The 13850-nt window shown below is 49.4% G+C and overlaps 1 protein-coding gene and 1 long non-coding RNA gene across 5 annotated transcripts in view; one reads left to right on the forward strand and one right to left on the reverse strand.

The window, feature by feature from the left end:
- CYSTM1 (cysteine rich transmembrane module containing 1) overlaps positions 1-13850 on the reverse strand; it is a 70680-nt gene that overhangs the window by 1178 nt on the left and 55652 nt on the right. The window contains exon 3 of one of the 4 annotated variants that reach the window (XM_027546289.1): positions 6164-6201. The exons of 2 other annotated variants lie outside the window; for them this stretch is intronic. In XM_027546289.1, the coding sequence (XP_027402090.1) occupies positions 6179-6201 (23 nt within the window). In that variant the 3' untranslated portion in view covers positions 6164-6178. Of the gene's footprint in view, positions 1-6163; positions 6202-12550; positions 12736-13850 lie in introns of those variants that run through there. One more of the 4 variants, XM_027546285.1, reaches the window with a different exon arrangement.
- Positions 1976-6992, forward strand: LOC113895286. Its single transcript, XR_003511807.1, has 2 exons — positions 1976-2438; positions 6781-6992. It is a non-coding gene; the product is annotated as an uncharacterized LOC113895286 (long non-coding RNA).

Below are 13850 nucleotides of genomic sequence, written 5' to 3' on the forward strand. Positions count from 1 at the left end.
GAAGGACCCCCAGCCGCCCTTTACTCATCAACTGACTTGTGGCTGACATCAGCCTCACTTCCTGTTAGAATATCTGATGGTTGACTGTGGCCTGATCTGCAGACACTTTTAAGAAAATCTCAAAACAGCTACCATCATCAAACTCAAGTTATAAAGCAGTAAGGATCTTAAATTTTTTTTTTTTTTTGCAAGTTCATGAATACATGAGTCTTCTAAGTTAAACCAATCCTTGGGCAATCGTCTTTCAGTTCTATTTTTGCATATCTGTTTTTATACCTCCTCGCTTGGCAGCTCCTCTCTCTAGAGCCTGGTATATAGTAGCTAGAACATGCTGGGTAGTGTGAGCTTGTCCAAGTTCTGTTGTATCAGCTGCCCTCCACAGAGATAGCCCTTTCCCTTCTCTCACGGCACAGGTCTAAATCTCATTTGGCCCCACTCAGCAACACAGGAAAAGCTGTTCAGGGTCTGGGAGTCAAGACCCACCACCAGGGGAGCCTAGTCAAAAAGAAGAGAGCCTGATAAGGCACATGACCTATGTGGAACTATGTGGTGGATGTTCCCATTTCACAGGTAAGGAACTCGAGGCTCAGAGAGGTCAGGTCTCTTGTTGAAGCACAGAAACAGCCAGAGCAGGAATGTGAGCCCAGGCCCCAACTAAGATAGCAAAGGGATCAGGAGGAGCACAGGAGTGAATGGGCTCCAGGACAGTCTTCTCTCACCAGCCATCGCACACCCAACTTGGGTCACCAGAGCAGGAAAGCCCCAGGCAGGGCGACCTGCCATTTCTGCCCCAATGACCGACCCAGGTTCCCAGCCTCCCCTGATCCTGCATGGGTAGCGCTGGACAGGGGTTGGCTGTGGCTTCCCTTGCCTAATCTCTGGTTGCATTCTCCTTGACAGGGGACTGGCTCTGCTGCCCTGAGGACAGAAAGGCTCCCTCCCCTGCAAAGGCAGCCTGTTGGACCCAGGCCAGAGACCTAGCCCAGGGCTGGGCTCCTGTGTGCTGGGCCCTGCAGTCTCTCTCAAGCTGCCTTTACGAGGTGCTCACTATGTGCCCCAACCCATGCTGAGGGCCTTCACAGCCCCACAGGACACCTGTCTGCTCCCGGCTTCCCCACTCCCAGCCCTTCCTCCTGTCAGAACCACTGACCCACAGGTAGCTTCGTCAGGAAAACAAAGATGTCTCCGTCTTGCTTCCTCTTGTCACCTTCCTCCTCTAGTCCACATCTGTCCTAGCCAGGGCTTATTTCACATGACGTCCTCCACAGCCTGGTGCAGTGGAGAGACTCAGCTGATTACCCCCAGACAGTGGTTACAGAGGTTAGAAATAGTCAGTCTGGCTTAAAGAAAAAACAGAACTTCAAGCCCGAGGGCTGCGTCAGCCTTGATGGGGGTAGTTAGTGCTGTACCTACCTTAGAAACCCGGTCAGTTATTTCCTGGAGCACTGAGTCTTCCAAAGCCCTTATTATGTCTTTTTCCTTCGCATTAGCTGAGGACAGAACCTATCCCCCCAGACTGTAGAGAAGACGGGGGCGGGGGTGTGGAGGAGTCTGTTTGGTAAAGTAGGTCTGGAGGTAGGAGTGAAGTGATTTCCTTGCTTTCTTCCCATCACCAAAGCAGGGATGACGGGCACAGGAGAAAGCTCTGAGGAAGGCCTCACAGCACCCACTGTGGGGCCCGGAAACTGCGTATTTTATAACTGAATCTTCCTAGGTGCCCTGCCTACCTGCGCAGTCTGAGGTACTGCTCCTTCAGAGAGGCCTGCTGCACTGAGCAGCGGGTCTGGTCTGCCTCAGGCCCCACCCCACCTCGAGGCTTCTGCTCCTCACATCCTCTACTCTGCCACCCCTCCCCATCCCTGCCCTGCAGTGGTGAACCCCCGTTCCCCCCGAGAGCTCCCACACTGCCCTAGCTCAGCAGTCAGGATGCAGCCCTGCTGCCCGAGTCCTGGGCCAGGACAGCCTCCCTGGGTACCTTAAGTCAGGGCACTGTATATACACCACAGCTTCGCTGGCCGTACTGGTTCCCCAGAAGGAACTGGGGCGTAGAGGATTCTAACGCATGTGTTTCCACACCCAGGCCACATGAGCCTTTCTGGCAACTGGCCTGTACTGGCGAGCTGAGCATGGGGGGTGGGGGTGGCAGGACCATGGTTATGTAAGATGTTAAACATTAAGAGAGGCTGGATCAAAAGTACACAGCAACTGTACTATTTCTGACTCGTCTGTAAATCTACAATTATTCCAGAATTTAAAAAAAATTTTTTTTCTTTTAAAGGAAGGAACAATGGAGAGGGATCAAAAGTGCAGTGGGAGCAGTCAGTGCCCAGTGAGGGGCACTGGGTCTGGTGTGTGCAGGGGCTGCGCACACAGCGCTCCTACTGAGGGGTCCAGTGCCCCCTTGTGGCCAGCCTGGGCACCAGCTCCTGCTAACGCAGGTAGGCCTTTACAGATGGGCCCACGCACATAGCAGCCAAAAGGCTTACTGCCCCATTTGCTGTGTAGTATCTCAGGAGTCAAGGCCACCTTATTCAGCCTGTGCCCTGGTCCCAGGAAAGGGACTGAACAGACTCTCAATTTCCAGAAAACTGTGGTTGAGTTGGAGAGCAGGTCTAGAGGTTCCTTCACCAGCTTGTCTGCCTTGCCCCGACATGGCCCTTTTGTACCAACCTTCAGTGTCCTCAGCCCCATTCCAGGGGTGGGGCCAATACTCAGAGTTGCCACGTGAATGCAGGTGCAAAAGACGGCGTGAGTAGTGGTGGTGTAGGGGTTGGGGGATGTAGAGGGAAGGGGGTGTGAGCATGTGTGTGACTTGGAGGCCCAGCCTCGGTCAGAAAGGCCCAGGGGCGCTGAGCAGACTCTGGCAGAGGATCCTCATCCACTGTCTTGCCTCAGCTGGAAGCAGAGAAGACAGATGCAAGATGCCTGGAGGCACGCAGCCCCCTGGGCCCAGCTGCCTGCTCACCGAGCCCTGGGGTCTTCTCTGGGGCCACCAGCCACACCAACCAGCAGTCCCAAATTCTAGGACTACCGTAGTGTACACCCAGGGAACAGGTATTCACACGGGCTACTCAGAACCCTGGTTCTGGGCATGCAGTGGGCAAGCAGGCTCCAGGCCACACAGGGACCCGGGCAGGAAAGTGAGTGGAGACTCTTAGCCAAAGGCTCCAGTTCTCAGTCAGCCCCATCCTGGAATCTGAAACCTCAGCTTGCTCAGCTCAGACATTTTAAATGGTTAATCAAGGGCTTTGAAGTGGTAATTGAGCCTTAGCAGGCTGTTAGTCCTTGTGCCTGCATCTGTCTGCAGTCCCAGCCCAGGAAGCTAGTAAGGAGAAGCAAATACAACAGACCGGGGCCTTCCAGACAGTTCTGACATCTCGGGCCTTCTTGCTCCAGAAACGAAGGAAGCTGCACCTTGGCCTCTTGTGCAGGCTCAGACCAATGGTGGGCACCCCATGCTGCTCCTTTACTGCTGAGACCACCACAGCCCAGCGCCGCCCCGGGAGTGCCCCCGGTGGAGGTGACAGCTCTGCCAGAGGCAGGAGGCCTGTGGTCAGTGCTCAGCTGTCTTCACCCCATCTTCTAAACCAGCATCCAAAACAACATAAGGCCAGCCTTGCACGAGGTATCAGAGGATGCCGAACAGCCCTCCTCCTGCTCAGACCAAGAGGTAGGAAGAGGGAAAAATCTTAATGCATCTGAAGAATAAGTACAATCTCAAGACGGCCCCAGGACAGCTCCTGTGCCTTCCGAGCAGCCAGAGACAACACACTGCTGGCTGAGGATGCACTCGAGCTTTCCTTGGGTGTGCACGTGCGGTGGGACCATTTTTTACTCAGCACAAGGGGGCTGCACCCGGGACGGAAGCTGTCCTAAAGGCAGTACCCCTCTGCCACCTGCTCTGAAGGCCACGAGCACCAGGTAAATACGCTGGGGGAGGGCTGCCGTAGGGGATGAAGGGCAGCCAGGAGCATAGAGGCAGTCAAGGGAGTGTGGTTTTCACTGGAGCCTGGAGGTTAAGAGCAGGAGAGGTGAGGCGCAGTTTCCTCTCTCCATGGCAGGAGGGATGCGGGCTGGTGCACCGGCACAGCCTTGGTCCTCTCACGCTCTGTGACAGCACCGGCCCTCCCGGGCCTCACGCCTGCCCTGCTCCTTCTGCCACTTCAGCCATGTCTTCCACGACTGTGTCCCTCTTTTTGCTTCAGTGTCCCAAGACACCTACTCTAAGGCACGGCAGGCTGGGAGCTGGCCCACCAGTTCATCCGTCCACTCATGTGCCTACTGCCTGCCGCCCCACTGAGCAGCCAGCCAGTCCAGCATCACTGTCAGACATTGAGTGCCAAGTGTTGCTGTGGATTGGTCTGGAAAGGGTGGGATGTCTGCTGACTGTGGGTCCCTGTCCCGAGATGTCCAGAAGTGCAGCCACCACCATCCTCTGAGGAGGAGCTGCTGGACAAAACCCAGCAGCCATCACGGCCCAGCCTGCCTCAGCCAGAGCACCCAGAGGAGGGCTCAGTCGCAGGCCAGCTTGTACTTTCGCCCTGTCCAACACAGTCAGTCCTATGAATAGCAGACCTGATGGTAAAATTTTTTCATGAACTACAAAAAGGTTAAGTACATGTGGACATCTCACACCAGTCTGGTAAGTAAGACTGGATTGCCACCACCTCCTGTAACCCTATCCTTGGGTTAGACCTGCTGGGGCCACTGGGACAGAGGTGATTGTGGATACAGGGGCAGTTGAGCACATCCCGGATGCCAGAATTGCAAATGAAACTGCTTTGGAGATCATGTGGCAGTCATTTTTTTGGTAAGAAAAGGATCCTGAGCTCAGAAGGCAGGTGGTAGCCAAGGCTGCGTGGTGAGTTGATGGTAGGCCCTGGCCTGTCACCCAGCACTCCTGGCCCAGTGCTATCTGCACATCAAGGTTAAGCTCACTTAAGATCAGACGGCAGGCTGCCTGCAGGTGACCCGAAACCCAGATTGTGGAGAGGCGAAAGGCCTCTCCTCCACTGCCCCATTCTCCCTTGAAATCCAGGGTCTGTGTGCGAGCAAAATCTAGCCCTCACCCTCCCCACAGTGTGTCCCCAAAGAGAGCAGAATGGCCCTGGCCCAGCAGCAGCCAGACGGGAGACGAGTGAGTTCCAGGGTCCCTCCTGGCAGCTGTTCGGCCCAGAACAAGGCACTTCTTGGGGGCGTGCGGGGGAGGTGTACTTGGACTGTCCCCCTGAAGAAATCGACTTCAGACTTCCCCTGTGCCCCCACCACTTGAGTTACTTTATTCTCTGAGGGCAACAGCCGCGTACATGGGCTCTCTGCAGGGCACTGCACAAGTGACAGCTTGCCCATGCCCCAGCCTCTGGCTGGCGAAATGGGGAAGGGGCATAGTGCCTAAGAGCCTATGTTTTGTGACAAAAACATAAAATGTTTGGTCTGGGGCCTGTCACAGAGTGAAGCAGGGAGGACTCATAATAAATGGGAACCACAGTGTGACGGTATCCTACAGAAAGAAGATCACTGAAGTCTGTTTCCTTATTCTCAGTCTGTGTGCAGGGAGGGGCTCCTCCCACCAATCCATATTCAGGTTGGGATTCGTACTTGTAGCACTAAATCACGCGATGACGAAAGCAGAGGAACCGGCTGTCCACGTGAAGCACAGTTGCTCAGAAAAGGGAAGGAAGAGACAACCCAGGGAGAAGCAAGGGGCTGTGTGTGTGTGTCGCAGGGGCTAGGAAGGCTGAATACAAACAGCTTTAGCTGTTGAGGCCCCTCAAGAGAATAGAGAGAAATATTTAGCAACATCCCATTTCTCGAGATAAAGGGGTAACGTACACGGGCGAGCATCTGCCTGGATGTGATGCGTCTGTGGTTGTCCCTGAGACAATGCACACACTAAGGGCCGCAGGAGAACATAATACAAAAGAGAACAGTCAACAAAGCATGTACACGTTCAAAAATACTTCTGTCCACAGTTGTAAAATATTCAAGTCAAAGGACATCCTCCTCCCACCTCCCAGATGGAGATGCTGCAGAAGGCAAGGAGGTTGCTAAGGAGCCTGAACAGGGCATGTGACTGAGAACGCACGAGTGCTGTCCCTCTTCCTCCGATGGGACTCGACGCAGGGCTGGAAGCTGCCAGTCTGGGTGTACGCGGTGGAGATCCAGCCGTGCTCACTAGTCAGTAGGGCCAGGCTGTTTGTTCTACAAATGCAGAGACAGGAACTCATTGCACTTACACAACATACAAAAAAGCCTTCCTTCCTTCCCTGTAGCGACAGAAGAGGTTAAGACCAGGGCCTACAAAACTGAGCTGAGAGGCCCTGGCTCTGTTCTGCTGTAGCTGGGTGACTTCGGGTTAAGTCACTTAACATCTTGGAGCCCCTGCATCCTCCTCTATGTGAAGGAAAGACGGCAGGGGAAGCTGCTGCCTTAAGAGGACATGTGAAAATGTAATGTGGACAAAGGTGAACATCATTAAGATGGGTCAAAAAAAGAAGTATCAGTTTACAGCCAAGTTTCACCATGGGGTGAGATCATATCATTCGTGCTTAGTCATGTCTGACTCTTTGTGACTCCGGGGACTGCGGCCCCCCAGGCTCCTCTGTCCATGGGATTTCCCAGACAAGAACACTGGAGTGGGTTGCCATTTCCTTCTCCAGGAGAGCTTCATGACCCAGGGATCGAACCCGCGTCTCCTGCATTGGCAGGTGGATTCCTTACCACTGAACTTTCACACATTATCTTTCACAATTTGAAAAGCTAACTGTTTTATGTCCACAGAGCTGAAGACCTGAGGTGCCAGGAGTTCCAGTGCAGCCTCTGCAACCACGTGTGCTGCTCGGCAGTGTGCACCAAGCTTCGTCTTGACAACTTGGCCACAGTGAGCACCCCGGGCCCACATCTACAGAAATGCCCCAGGCTGACGCAAGGGCTGAACAACTTAGGGGACGGGTGCTCTATCCAAGCTTATAGAATGAAAAACCTAGATAAATCTTTTGTTTTTTATTTTTTCTAAAAATCTGAGAAGATAATCAAGAGCTACTACTTCTGCTGATGAGAAAAGAAAATAGGTGATCAAAAGGGAAACTCAAATGATTGGCTAAGGTGACGGCAAAAGACTTCAGTGAGTGACCTTATATACCCTGAGACCAAGAGACAGAACAGCTGGTGTTCTAGAATCCTGAATTCAGCCAAGAGACTAGGGAGGGGACTGAAGAACAGTGATGGGGGGAATACGCAGGTTGAGAACGCACACAGCGACCCCTCAGCACCAGCTATTCTGCTCCAAGTCTGTGTGTGCCATTGCCTCGGGTGAGAGGAACCATGGTGTGACCTAGGGAAGGTCAAAGGGAAGAGTATGAGAAATCCTGACGTCATGGCTGATGTTACTACAGCAGACAGGAAGACGCAATTCATTATATTGTGATGCATCATGAATATATTTCTAATGTGGGTTTTTAAGAAATAATTACGAGTGAGGCTGCTTTGCCAGGCAGAAGAAATTAAAGGAGAATCTAGAAAAAATTCAGATCATGCCCAGTACAGGACAGTTCTATGATCCTGTGGCTGCAGTTTAAAGACCCCAAGGCAGGGAGATTCCTTTAATGACCAGCAGGTCTTGCTCACAACCTACTCAGGAAGGAGGCAGAGATGAAGGTTGCGAATGATGGTGGCTGACCTGCCTCAGAGCATGACTTGGCCCACAAGCCCCTCAACATACTGGTCATCTTTTCATGACTGTTCCTACCCAGTTCGATGTAGACACACCTCTACCGCAAAGCTTCAAAAGACACCAATAAAATCAATCATAAGCTAGAATTATCACAACAGAGCAAATGAGGGAGCAGGCTGCCTGGCTTCATTAGAGGTTATGGCATATAAGAGGGAACAGTGAAGTGAAAGTTGCTCAGTGGTGTTCGACTCTTCACAACCCCATGGACTATAGAGTCCATGGAATTCTCTAGGCCAGAATACTGGAGTGGGTAGCCTTTCCCTTCTCCAGGGGATCTTCCTAACCCAGGGATTGAACCCAGGTCTCCTGCATTGCAGGCGGATTCTTTACCAGCTGAGCCACAAGGGAAGCCCAGGAAGGAACAAGTCATGCCACTAAATACCCACCAAGCCTCATAATCTATAGATTTAATGCAATTCTAATCATAATCCCAACCATTTTTTATAGATAAACTGATTCTAAAATATATGGAAAAAAGAGAACTAGAATAACAAAAAATACGGAAAAAGAATAAAGTTGGAGGACTTAATGCTACCTTATTTTAAGGTTAATATAAAGCTACAGGAGTCACGACAGTCAGTTCAGGAGGAGGGACTGCCAGATGACAGGAGCGGCACAGGACGGCAGCAGCGCCACAGGAACACGCCAACTGGCGTCTGACAAACGCGAGAGCGGCTCCATGCAGAAAGGACAGTCTTACCAAACGAACGACTGGCACACAAAACCCCAAGAACTTCAGCCATTTTAAGCCTCACATTTTATGTAAACATTAACCCCAAATGGCTCATAGATCTAAAACTATAAAAATTTAGAAGAAGACACAGATTCCTCATGACCCGGAGTTAGGCAACGAGTTCTCCAATCTAACAACAAAAGCATGATAGTTTGGATTTAATCAAAATTTAAACTTTTGCACTACGGAAGACACGGTTGAGATGAAAAGACAAGCTACAGACTGGGAGAAAATACATGGAAATAACATGCGGTACAAACCTTGTATCTAGAATGTAGAAACATTCTCAAAACTCCACAGTGAGAAGTCAACAGACATGTCACCAAACAGGATTTGAGAAGAACAAACACATGACAACATCATTAGCCATTTAAAGAACACAAATTAAAACTACACACCTATCAGAGTGGCTAAAATTAAAATCACTGACAATAAGTGCTGGCAAGGACACAGGGCGACTGGAACCCCCAGTCACTGCTGACGGGGATGCATAATGGTATAGCCACTCTGAAAAACAGCTTCTTAAAGTTAATACACAATCATTTAAGCCAGAAATCATACTTCTTAGAGAAATGAGAACTTAACGTTCACACAAAAACCTGTACATAAACTTATAATCACCTAAAAGTGGCAACAACCCAAATATCCTTCAATAGGTAAATGAATAGGTAAACAATAGGTAACTGTTACCTCCAGACAATGGAATACTACACCCAGATCTTCAGAAGATCCACCAGCAGTTACACACTGATTAATTCTGCTTACAAGGCAGTATCTCGGAAGGACATTCTAGGGCAGAGAAACCATTCAGCCCAAATCTCCCTTGGCCAAATGTGCTGGAAAATCCAGAACAACTAAGGTTCTCAGATGTATTCCTCAGGTCCCTGGGATTCTAGACAAGAGGCAGGTGACGGCCCCTCCTTGCCTCAACTGCAGTTCCACAGTATCTATTCCACATTGCAGTTACATGGGGAGTTTCTTATAAAACAGTTTATACTAGAAAAATCTATCAGACTGAAATGGTGGTTATGAAGGATCTATACTTGTTGCTGTTCAGAAGGACCTCCCCAGCACGGACAGTCACATGTTTGACAGTCTATGTGCTGGACCCTCCAACGGAGTCCATTTGGAGAGCAGGGTCTCTGTCCAGAGGCTCAAAACCTGCGTGACATTAACTGACTCCCTTGGTGTCTGACCCCTCTGGAACGTTTTTTGTATGGTTCTCTTCAATTTAGCAGTCTTTGAGCTTTCATGGCCCAGCTGGTTCTTTGCACTATGAGTTTGTCTGTTTCTCTCTCTGTCTCACACACGCACGCATGCACACTTGCCTTCCTTTGGACTGTGTTTTTGGTCCTAGCAATCTTGTCTCCTCCTCTGTTGGTGTCCTTCAGAGAATAGAAGCTGGAGGAAAGTTTGCCCACCCTCTGTGACAATAGTGTGGCCAAATCCAGTGCACACTTTTTGAGTTCATACCTGACTTCCCAGCAATATTTGATGCTACTGATGATTCCCCTAATACAAATTCTCTCTGCTTTCAGGGCATCCCATTCTCTTGGTTTTCCATCTTTGATTCTTTTGCAGGTTCATCATCTACAGGTACAAGTCAGTTTTCCTTAAAGCTCAGCCCTACATTGCCACCTTCTCTTTTTTCCCCTCCATATTTCTACCTGATGTGATCTCATTCATTCCCACAGTTCTGATTGCTACCAATATGCCAGTGCCTCTCACATTTCATCTCTGGCCCAACATCTCCTCCAAGCTCCAGGTGTATTTACACCTGCTTATCTGACATCTCTACTTGAATGTCTGATAAGCACCTTAACACCTCAATCTAACCCAACACATTCAGAGCCCAACATGATTTTCCTCCTCCTGAGCAAATACAGTTCCTTTCCTTTGTTTCCAGCCTCCATAAACGCCATCACCAGGCGGTTAGTTCCAGTCAGAATCTCAGGAGTCACCCCCATTTCCTGTTTCTTCAATCCCCATAGCCAGTCCCTCACCAAGTCTTGTTAATTTTACTTCCAAATATCTCAAGTACATTGATGTCTCTCCATCATCACCATGTGAGTTTGTGCCTCAAACCATTTTCTACATGGAAGCCAAAGGGAACTCTTAAAAATGCAAAGTTGACCATGTCATTCCTTGGCTTAAAATCCTTCCATGGCTTCCCACTGTGAGCAGGACAAAACCCCAAAATCCCTAAGTAGGGCTGTGGGCTCCTTGTCGTGTTCCTCCCTGTTTTTTTGTTTTTTAAATCTGTTCCCATCATCCCACTCTTCTGTGTCACACCAATTTCCTCTTCTAGTTTCTCAAATGACGCATGTTCTCTCCTCCCACTGGGCCTTTGTACATGCTTTTCCTACTGTTTTGCTTATTAACAGCTTTTCATCTTTCAGCACCTTCCCAGACTGTCCCATGTTTATATGTTTTCATGGCAATACATATCTCATAGTAGAGTGCCAGTAACGCCTGTGGGGTTATTAATGTCTGTCTGCCTCCCTCCCGAGTGTAAGCCCCACGGGGCAGGGATGGGGTCCCGTCTATGTGGCCCACCACCTGGCACACTGCAGACACTCAGGTGTCAGTCCTTGTAGACAGAAGGTGGTGCCCTGGGAATATCCTTGGGACAGACTGAAGAACTGCACCTCCCAGTTTAAAGTGCCCCCAAGGTGATGTTGTGACAAAACTGGATTGAAAATCCAATCTGTGACCCCAGTAGAGTGAAGAAATTATTTTCACCAAAAAAAGGAATAATATTGATATTTGGCAAAACTAATACAATTATGTAAAGTTTAAAAATAAAATTTAAAAAATTTTAATAAAAAAAAGAGTCCATATATAATAGCATTAAAACTGCAATGCACCTGAGAAGACATCCAATTTTAAAACCAACAAAGGATATAGGAAAGCTGTGTGAAGAAAATTACACAATTTTATCTAAGGACATAAAAGATGACCAGAAAAAAAAAAATATTTAAGAGGGGCTTTCCTGGTAGTATGGGGGATAAGAATCTGCAATCCCTGGTCTGGGAGGATCCTGCACGCTGCGGGGCAGCCAGGCTGGAGCACCGCAGCTGCTGAAGCCTGAGGGCCCCAAGCCTGTGCTCCGCAACAGGAGCGGCTACTGCGGCAAGGAGCCCACGCGCAGCAGCTAGGGCAGCCCCACGCGCCTCAACTAGGGAAAGCCTGCACACAGCAACGGAGGCCCAGCTCAGCCGTAAATAAAGTTTTCTAAAAATTAAGAGAAATCATGTGCCTGATAGGAAGACAGCACTCTAAATATGTCAGCTCTCCTCCATTTACTCTAAATCAAAGTCAGACATGGCAGCTTTCCATGACAGTGTGTCATTTTAGGATGACACACGCATCCTAAAGTCCTGATTAAACGAGTAAAAGGCCAAGAAAGTTCTAAAGAAGAAAAGGGTATGTGTGTACACATGTCTGGGGGGGGGGGGGGGAGGGGGGCAGCGAAGATGCTTATCACACCAGACTCCCCATTCTAGCCCATTTGTATGTGGGAATTTGGTGTATGACAAATCTCATTTTAAATCAATGGGGAAAGGGTGACCTAATTAATAAATGGTGTTGGAACTATCAAAACAGAAAAAACCAGAACCCTATCCTACACCGTGATCAAAAACCAATTTAGGTGGACTAAAGACTGTTAAAAAGTTTTAGAAGAAAATATAGACTTATCTTTCATCGAAGATTAAAACACACAAAGCATGAGGGAAAGATTGATAAACATAACATTTAGAAACTTTCATACTAGAAAACACACTATAAAAAGGTTAAGAGACAGGCAGAAGATATTTCCAAACCTATGAAAGTGACAAATATTAGTGTGTGGAATTTTTTAAGTTTCCCTACTAATCAGTAAGAGAAGACAAGTAGAAAAAAGGGGCTAAGACTCTTAACAAGCAAGTCACAGGATTTGTAAAGACAAGTCAAAAACATATTTATGTTCAAGGTCACTAGTAAGCAGGGAAGGTAAAATAGCAAGATACCATTTCACACCCATCCCAGACGCTAAAATGTTGAAGTCTGCAGATGAGGTAATTTTTAATGAAAGAAAAACTGTCAACTGTGCAGCACTAGTTGTTTATTCCAGTAACAGAAGGTAGCGGGCCTGGAGGGAGCACTCGGGGCGCCGCTGCTCAGTCCAGGCTTTCCAGGAGGCAGCAGCAGCAGAGAGCGGCCCAGCACGCGGCCAGGGCCGCCTGACACCCGGTGTCTTCCGTCTTCCTCTCCCGCTCCACCACGTACGCTGGGGGGCAGGGGAGGGGCGGGGAGAGAGAGACCCAGTCAGAGGCGACTGTGAGCCGCAGCGGCCCGTGCTGCTCAAGCACCTAGCGCATGTGAGGAGCCGGATTCCAGTCTCCCTCCCTCTCCAGACTGTCAGCTCCGGGAAGGGGAGCCCCGCCTATCTGCCCGCCCGCCCCCGGTGTCACTACCTGCACGTGTCAGGTAGCTTCCTGGATGTGGGAGTGAAGGTGGCATCTGCTTGAAAGTGAAAGTGAAGTCGCCCAGTCGTGTCCGACTCTGCGACCCCATGGACTGTAGCCTACCAGGCTCCTCTGTCCATGGGATTTTCCAGGCAAGAGTACTGGAGTGGATTGCCATTTCCTTCTCCAGGGGATCTTCCCGACCCAGGGATCGAACCCGGGTCTCCCGCATTGTAGATAGACGCTTTACCGTCTGAGCCACCAGGGAAGGATCACTGTTGCCTGCCACCTCCCCTTCCCCAAGCTGACCACCAAACACCACCCAGTACCTGCCTGGACAAAGTCAAACAGTTTGTGGTGAGGCTCGCCCTGCAGCCACATGTGGCAGGCACTGACTGAAAGCTTTACACATTGTCTCATTTAATCCTCACAACAGCTCTGTTACTATCATTTGTAACTCTCAAACACAGCTTGCAGGAGTGTGAATTAATAGAAGCCCTTTGAAAGAGAATGTGTGTGTGTGGTGGTGGGGGGGGGGGGGTAGGGTGCTGCATAGAATTTTGACCCAGAAAATCTGTATCTAGGGTTTTTCTATAGAAACAGTTGTTTCATTGTTCAAAAATGTGTGTACATTGTGATTGCTGCTGTATCAAAATAACCCCAAGCTACCAATAACCTTGATGTCCGTCACCTGGAGACTGACTAGGTAAGCTAATACATCCCATAGAATAGAATACTAAATAGCCATTAAGAAGAAGGAGATGGTTCTTCCATCCTGCCAATAAATTAAGCAAAGGATAAAAGCAAGGTATACAGCAGTGTGCTTGTTATGTTTGTACAATGAAAAGGATACACATACACACAGACATACAGACAGATATCTGAAAGAATATAAACAAAGGTCAGAATGTGGAGGGGGAGGGGCTTTTACTCTGCT

This window comes from Bos indicus x Bos taurus, chromosome 7 (genome assembly GCF_003369695.1).
Source record: "Bos indicus x Bos taurus breed Angus x Brahman F1 hybrid chromosome 7, Bos_hybrid_MaternalHap_v2.0, whole genome shotgun sequence".
Classification (NCBI taxonomy): domain Eukaryota; kingdom Metazoa; phylum Chordata; class Mammalia; order Artiodactyla; family Bovidae; genus Bos; species Bos indicus x Bos taurus.